This window comes from Eschrichtius robustus, chromosome 6 (assembly GCF_028021215.1).
Source record: "Eschrichtius robustus isolate mEscRob2 chromosome 6, mEscRob2.pri, whole genome shotgun sequence".
NCBI classification, from domain to species: domain Eukaryota; kingdom Metazoa; phylum Chordata; class Mammalia; order Artiodactyla; family Eschrichtiidae; genus Eschrichtius; species Eschrichtius robustus.
The window spans coordinates 19,458,927-19,466,530 of NC_090829.1; the positions used below are offsets into that span (position 1 = coordinate 19,458,927).

Consider the following 7,604-nt stretch of genomic DNA (forward strand, 5'->3'; position numbering starts at 1 on the left):
ATAAAATTGGCAAGAGAAGGTATGCTCCAATAACTTGGCCGATTGCATTAGGCAAACACAGAGGCTTAAAGAGTATTATTTATGATAAAAGCTGACCAAGGATTCTTACATTAAAAGAATGGGGTTGTGGGAGCCCTAATGCATGTGGAACACCTGAACACAATAAAAGCCAAGAGATAGGCATACAATGTTGACATTCCTTTGGCTTTTATTCTTAGAAACAAATGTGTCTTTCCTGTTCTTATAACCACGAGATATTTTTTAATCCTAAGAAACCTCACTTGCTCACATAAAACTCCTATATTTCTCAGGCTGAGACATTCAAGATGCCTAAATGTGGACTCAGTATCTCCAGAAAGGGTCAAGTCAGAGGCCTCAGGCTCTCCACAGGGAAGTAGGAGAACTTTACTTGGTGGGAAGTGGGAAGAGTAAGTCAGGGACCCATCAGGCTGCTAATATTTACAGACTATCAATGGACATGTTTTCAGAATCGTGAACAGCTCTGACCATCCCTTGGTTTATTCCTTGGCTTCCAGTGGGGAAAGGAGAGAGAAGAGGATTCCAAAGCGTTCAGCAGGGTGGCATTATTCTCTAAGGGATGGTCAAGCAGCTGACTCCAGGGCCAAGAAAAATCTGTCCATTTATGAAGTTTCTGGCCCATAACTGGAGGTGAGATTCCTCCATAAGTAGAGTGTCTGATAATGAATAATTTGTGTATGTGGTTGCTGGGATTGTTGTTAAATCATTCTGATGGCTCTCATTCCAATGACTTCCCAGTACATTTAGAATAAAACCCGAACTCCTTATGGAGTCTACAAGGCCCTAGATAGTCTGGGCTCTGCCGACCTCACCCAGCCTTTTCCTTATACTCTCCCCAAGGTCATGGCCAGGTTTCAGCCATACTGGCTCCTTAAATCTTTCAGGTACCTTCAGTTAGTCTCTCCCCCAGGTGGTGGTATTTCCTACTTCTCCTGCTTTATCCACCCCCCCCTTCCCTCAGCCCCTGTCTCATCACCCTGATTCACTGTTGGCCACTTATCACTATCAGAAATCAACTCCATACTTATTTAATGATAAAATAATATAATCTATTTATTGGGCAGGTTCACAGGCCAAGCACTGTTCTAAGGGTTTTCCTCATAGTAACTCAATTAATCCTTATAATAATCCATTATACCCATTGCAGGTGAGGAAACCAGGACACAAACAGGTTAAGTACTTTGCCTGAAGTGATGCAACTACTTAGTGGTGGAGCCAGGAATCACCCCAGGACTTGTTTCTCAGTTTATGTCTGTCCTCCCATTGGGCTGTAAGCACCAGGGGAGAAGGGCATTTGCAGGTTTTGTTCACTGCTGTGTCCCAGAATCCAGCATAGTGCCTGACACATAGTAGGTGCTCAAGAAATAGCCGTTAGTGAATGAATAAGATTTCAAAGCCCTACCCCTGCTCCCAACCCTTGCTCTTTCTGGGAGGCGTGTGTAGATGTTATGCAATCCTCTATTAACTTGCACCAAGTCGGTGAATCAAGTGATGTCTGCTTCCAACAGACCCCAGCTACTCAAATTAAGGTGGTTTGAAGTATCAAAAAATCTCCTTACCTGGGCACACTCGGAGTTTGAGACAGAAGTGTCCTTCAGCCCAACCAAGTTCGCTCTGCCAGTTGGCGGCAAACGCGCTGTTGCCGGCGCTCCAGGACTGAGACCCTGTTTTGTTCAGTTTCTCATCGTTTCTTGGTGGAAGCCACGCCCTCCTGTGCCATCTTGGCTGCGAGGGACACTTGGAGTTTTACAAAATTTCAAGGAGCACCGGGCCTGGGCTGGGTTCTGAAGGGAAGACCCTAGAGCAATTACCAGGAAATGTTTTAATAGGACCACAGCCCTGGGTCTCTGAATTTGAAAATAGAAAACAGGAAAAAGGGGAAAAACAGGGGAGCCAAATATTAAAATATTTTTTGTAATAAGAAAGGGTAAAAGTTTATGATTTAACCAAAAGTGCACTATTTCCTAAGATTCAATTTACCATCTGCAACGCTGGCCCCTGGGCTGTCGACTCTCGGGTGTGGGCCGGATCAGCGCTCCGGTTGCTGCACACCTCACACTCCCCGCAGCGAGCGGGAGCCGGGGCTTCGCGCAAGCTCCCCGAAACCGGCACCTGGAACTTCCCTCAGTTCCTCTCGGGAATCCCAGAGGGGCCGCAGTGAGCCGGCAGGGCTGGCGTCCCGCGCGTGCTCAACACCTCGGCCTGTCCAGACGCGGCGACTCTCCTGGCCTCTTCGAAAACCCGACGGGCGCGAGCCGCGTGACAAGCTCTCCTCTTCTCCTCCACCCCCCGAACCACGGTCTCCAAGCCAGGGTCTGCGCATCTTCCTTTCCGCGCCGGGCTCTCGCTCAGTCCAGGAGGCCTAGGAGAGGAGACCTTCCTCCCACTAGAGAGGTGGGGTGGAGGCTGGAAGGCCGGCAGGGTATTGAGGCCAAGCAGGTGGGTGCAGGCCTGGGGGCCCGTGACTTCCGCGTTTGGCTCTACCAGGCTGCATCTGGGGTCCTGTCCCCTCAGCTGCAAGTCACGGAAAGGCCTGTTGGAAAAGTTTAAGCCTGAGCAGAAGGAAACTATCCGGTGTCTTCTTTGCGTTCGGCGGTGTGCGGACCCCGGGCACTCAAAGATGAATAACACGCAGCCGCCACCTTCGAGGAGCTCGACGGCCGGTGGACTGCACGGGCTGCGACACGGCGCCACGCGGGGCTGGGGAAGAGGGCGTGAGATGGAGAGGGCGTAAGAGGGAGAGCACAGAAGGGGGTCTTAGCCCAGTTCGGGAATCAACGAAGGCCCTTCAGAGGAGGTGAAGCCTTGAAAGAGACCTGAGGTACGGAAAGGAGTTGGGCGACGGGAGGGGGTAAGTGCTCCCTACAAAGGCCCAGAGCCAAAAGAGAGGAAGGCGCATCTTGGACCTTGCTGGGGCGCCAGGGGAGAGGGGGCGGGGCAAGAAGTGGATTGGGTCTTGACCTCCGAGGCCTCTCCTTCGTTCGACCGGAACAACGTCGGTTCGCCGACCGGGTCCATGTTGCTCAGTGATTCAGACGCCAGGCTCAGGACCGCACGCGGCGGGCCTTGAGTAACTGCGCTGCGTAAAGACGCGCGTACTGAGGACGTGCGCGCGGATTGTGTAGGCAAACGCGGAAGCGGAAAAGCCACATCCCAGGGAGGTCTGCGGCCCTGGAGAGTGGCCTTCGGCCCAAGCTTCAGGCTGCGGATAAAGCAGGAGGCGCGTTTAGGCGACCTCTGTCTTAAAGACCTGTTCCGGTGGTGACCAAAACTGCTGGTTCTCCCAGGAGCCACCTCTCCAGGACGTCTGCCCAGGGATCTAAGCCTGGCAGGGAGGCAGAGCTCAGAGGGACAAAGCAGCCCAGGAGAAGGTAGAGGCATGGGCTGGAGACGGCACCGAGCCAGGCCCAGCGTTAAGGAGTGTTGAATGAACCGGTGGCCAGCCAGCTCTGTGTAAGGGGCGTACGAGGCTGCGCCGTCCGCCTAGGAGACGCCGCGATGTCAGGCGGGGAGAGCGCGCCCCTCAACCCTGAGTTCCTTCGCAGCGCGGAGTTCAAGTCTCAAGGCCAAGATGAGCAGCAGGATGCCGGCTCCCGCCAGAGCCAGTGCAGCGTGACCCAGACAGCCTGGGGCTTCGGAACCCTGGGTGGTCAGGGGCGCCCTGCCCGCAAACTGCCACGCCACCACTGTGCGCCCTTTGTAATAATTCCCTCCGGACTCCTGGATTGCGAGCTGAGCTCTGAGCGCAAGACGTTTAAAGAGGAACGCGGACAAGAAGACGAGGTGGAAATATGAGGACTGAAGGAGAGCCCGCGCCTGCCCCGAGTTGCCTCGGGACAAAAGGACTGAGTTGGCCTGGATGTTGGAAAGAGAGAAGGGGTCTAAGACCCCATGCCAGATCCCCTCCTTAAGCAGTTTTCAAGAGGTTGGTTTGCATTAACACAAACCTCTGTGTGGGTTTAGTGTCCCCTGAGGGTTCCTGAGTGAGATTTGGAGGGTCCCGCCGGACCCTATACCTCTCTGCAGATGTGAACATTGCTGTCATTCCTTCCGCAAACGGTCGAGATCGCCCAGTGGAACTAGAATGACCTGGTCCCTAGACCTCGGATCCCTGGCGGGCTCTGAGCACAGCGCTAAGTCAGCAGGCTGGTCCAATCTGAGTTGGAGTTGCCAGCCTCTCTTGGAAACCCTCCCCGGATTGGGCTGGAAAGGGCTTCTACTTCCTGGTACCCCAAGCTAAATGAAACCTCTTGCCGAGAAAACAGGGGTAGAGGGCAGGAGGAGGCCGGGGCTGGGGCTGAGAGGAATGTGAAGACAGCAGCTGCTCGCGAGCCCACGCGGAGGTGGCTCTCCGGGCGCGAGGTCTACCCTCAGGGAGGCCAAGTCTCGGACAAGAGCCTAAGTAAGTCAAGAGCAGGCTTGAGGATCAGTCCTCCAGTGTAGTTTATCCGTATGGCAGGTTTCGATGGCTACAGTAGTCTCGTCGAGGGGCCCGCGTTTGGCTTCAGCACTATCTAATCCTCAGACGTGGCGCCACGTGGGGTGGGGAAAAAAAACCAAAACAAAACAGGTAAGTGTTTCAAATTCTGTACACCCGGCGTCACCACTTTCCATTGGAGTCACTTTTGGCAAATCGCGTAGCCTTTCCCAACCTCAGTTTCCTAATCTGTAAAATGGGCATAGTGCCCACCTCTCTGAAGAGCGCGCTGAGGATGAGAAATGCCACACGTCTTTCTAATTGTAGGAAGGAAAAGCAAAGCCTTCGCCTCAAACTTGACACACTACATGCTAAAGAAAGACCCTCTCTCCCTGCATCCTCGTTCTCTGCTTACCTCCCCCACCCCCAACCGGTCCAAGCCCGAGGAGCAGTGCGCGTTTCTGGTCGGTGCTCCCGAGAGAGGCTGGTGCAAAAGCCAATAAGCCTGGAACACACGCAGGTCCTGCTGGGCCTGGGACAATGGTTTCCATTTAATAAATATTTCCCCCAAGGGCATTTCACATCGGGCAGGCAATTATTCAAAGGAAACAGGCGCGCAGTTTGGCTCCGCGGGTTATTTCGTCCTCTTTACCCGAAGAATGCTCATCTGACGCAAGAAACGAGTCTCGCTTTCTCGCTGGGTGGGAAGAGACGCCTGGGGACAAACCGACCCTGGGTGCGGATACAGCTTGAGCCTCCGCTCTAGGGCCGCTGCTGAAAGGGCAGCGGGGAAAACCACACGCCCCGCCGGGCGCTAGCCGGCCTTTGGATTGCCCTCCCGGTTTGGACAGATGTGGAGAGAAAGTTGGAGGTTTAAAAACACTAAATAATAGTAACATAAATAGGAATCGTGATGGAAATCCCATCCCCTGCCCCCTCTACGAAAGTGAAGAGCGAGTCGCGGTGCTCTTCAAGGGTCACCAACCAGGGTTTGAAAACTCTGCACCTCCGGACGCTAGGCCCTCGGGCATCGGTTTGGAACGCGCGGCTGAGCTAGCCCGGGGCCCTGCGCTTCGCCCAAGGCGCCGCATCCCGGGGCAGGGTGGAGGCGGAGCCGCACCGGCGTCCCGTGAGAACGCAGCCAACGGACCGCCGAGGGCACGGCGTGAAAAGTTTATTTCGCTTTTTAACCTGAGTTTGATACATTCTTTTCCTCTTCCAAGGATCTTTGACAAGGGGGGGAAAGTGCTGTCCTTGCATTTCGTGACGAGGCTGTCCTATTTATCAACACGCTCTCTTGGCTTGCTCCCTCTGCTGCCCCCTCCCCGGGTCTTTGTATTCGAAGCCCCATTTCTCCTTTGCACAACCGGGAAAGGAAACGGGCAAGAAGAGTTTTATTTGTTGACAGTGCCAGAAACAAGGTGGAATCCAAGTCGCCGGTCCGGAGCTGGCCGCTCCGTTCTCTCGGTCTCTCCCTTACACCTCTCCCCGCCCCCAGCAGTCGCGCTCCCTCTTTCCAACGCGGGCGCGTTGGCAGGTGCGCCCCCTCGCCTTCTCTGCAGCTGATTGGCGCCCAGGTTGGGGAGTCGCCGCCCCGCGCTTATGTCAGAGTGCGTGCGGTCCTGGCCCACCTCGCCTTTGAACTTCGCCGCTTTTGGCTCTCGTTCACCAGCTTCCCCGCATTCTCAGCCTGGTGCTGCGCTAGGCGAGGCAGCTCCGGGAAAGCCACGGGCGGGGGGAGGGAGCCACGGCCTTAGACACTGGAGAGAAGAGAACCAGAGAAGGCGAAGGTGGAGAGGGGGAGAAGGAGGAGCTTCCTGCCCTCGCCAGCAAATTACCTGGCCACTTAATCCCAGAGACTCCGGTACTTGGGCCCCAGCCTCTGGTGCCGGCAGCCCCCCGGCCGGCCGCCCTCTCCTCCCCCCGCCCTTCCTGCCCCCGCTCGCCCCCCGGGGCCTGCCTAGGTGCCGAGACTGGCATGATCAGCTGAACTTTGCGGGGTGAGCGCTTCTCTCTGGCTTCCCCTCTGCGGTGCGGAGGCGAGGGGAGCGCAGAGCCCCGGCTCAGGACGGACAGACAGGCAGACCGACAACCGCGTCCGGGCTCGCCTGCAGAGCCCCTGCACTGCCCACCCCCACCGCCTAGCCTCCCGGACCATGTCCAAACCTTCAGACCACATCAAGCGACCCATGAACGCCTTCATGGTATGGTCCCGAGGCCAGCGGCGCAAGATGGCCCAGGAAAACCCCAAGATGCACAACTCAGAGATCAGCAAACGCCTAGGCGCCGAATGGAAGCTTCTGTCCGAGGCAGAGAAGCGGCCGTACATTGACGAGGCCAAGAGGCTACGCGCCCAGCACATGAAGGAACACCCTGACTACAAGTACCGGCCGCGGCGCAAGCCCAAGAACCTGCTCAAGAAGGACAGGTATGTCTTCCCCCTGCCCTACCTGGGCGACACGGACCCGCTCAAGGCGGCCGGCCTGCCCGTGGGGGCCTCCGACGGCCTCCTGAGCGCGCCCGAGAAAGCCCGGGCCTTCTTGCCGCCCGCCTCGGCGCCCTACTCCCTGCTGGACCCCGCGCAGTTTAGCTCGAGCGCCATCCAGAAGATGGGTGAAGTGCCCCACACCTTGGCCACCGGCGCGCTGCCCTACGCGTCCACCCTGGGCTACCAGAACGGCGCTTTCGGCAGCCTCAGCTGCCCCAGCCAGCACACGCACACGCACCCGTCCCCCACCAACCCGGGCTACGTGGTGCCCTGTAACTGTACCGCCTGGTCTGCCTCCACCCTGCAGCCCCCCGTCGCCTACATCCTCTTCCCGGGCATGACCAAGACTGGCATAGACCCTTATTCGTCAGCCCACGCCACGGCCATGTAACCCCCAGCCCGGCCTGCCAGACCTGGAGGGCGGCCTGGAATCGGGGTCTGCACCCCGTCCTCTGCGCCTATCCGGGGCCTGCAGATGCCTAGGGGTCAGTCCTGCTGCCACCCCCTACCCTACCCCAGACTCTGCCTCTCTCTCTTCCGCGGGGATGGTAGGGGCATCCTTCCGGACCCAAGGCGCAGACAGGTGCCAGAAACTTGTGAACGTTTATGACAGCTATACAGCTGCCCCTACCCCGACTGTCCCAAAACAAACCTCCGACT

General features: G+C 56.7%; 1 protein-coding gene across 1 annotated transcript; it reads left to right on the top strand.

Moving 5' to 3' along the window:
• The first annotated feature begins 6,612 nt into the window (after window positions 1–6,612).
• Window positions 6,613–7,335, top strand: SOX14 (SRY-box transcription factor 14). The gene has a single exon (XM_068547322.1). The coding sequence runs from the start codon at window positions 6,613–6,615 to the stop codon at window positions 7,333–7,335; it is 723 nt and encodes a 240-aa protein (XP_068403423.1).
• Window positions 7,336–7,604: the final 269 nt, after the last annotated feature.

Excerpts from the sequence above, each read along its gene's own strand:
- SOX14 (XM_068547322.1), top strand. The coding sequence starts at position 6,613 with ATGTCCAAACCTTCAGACCACATCAAGCGACCCATGAACGCCTTCATG.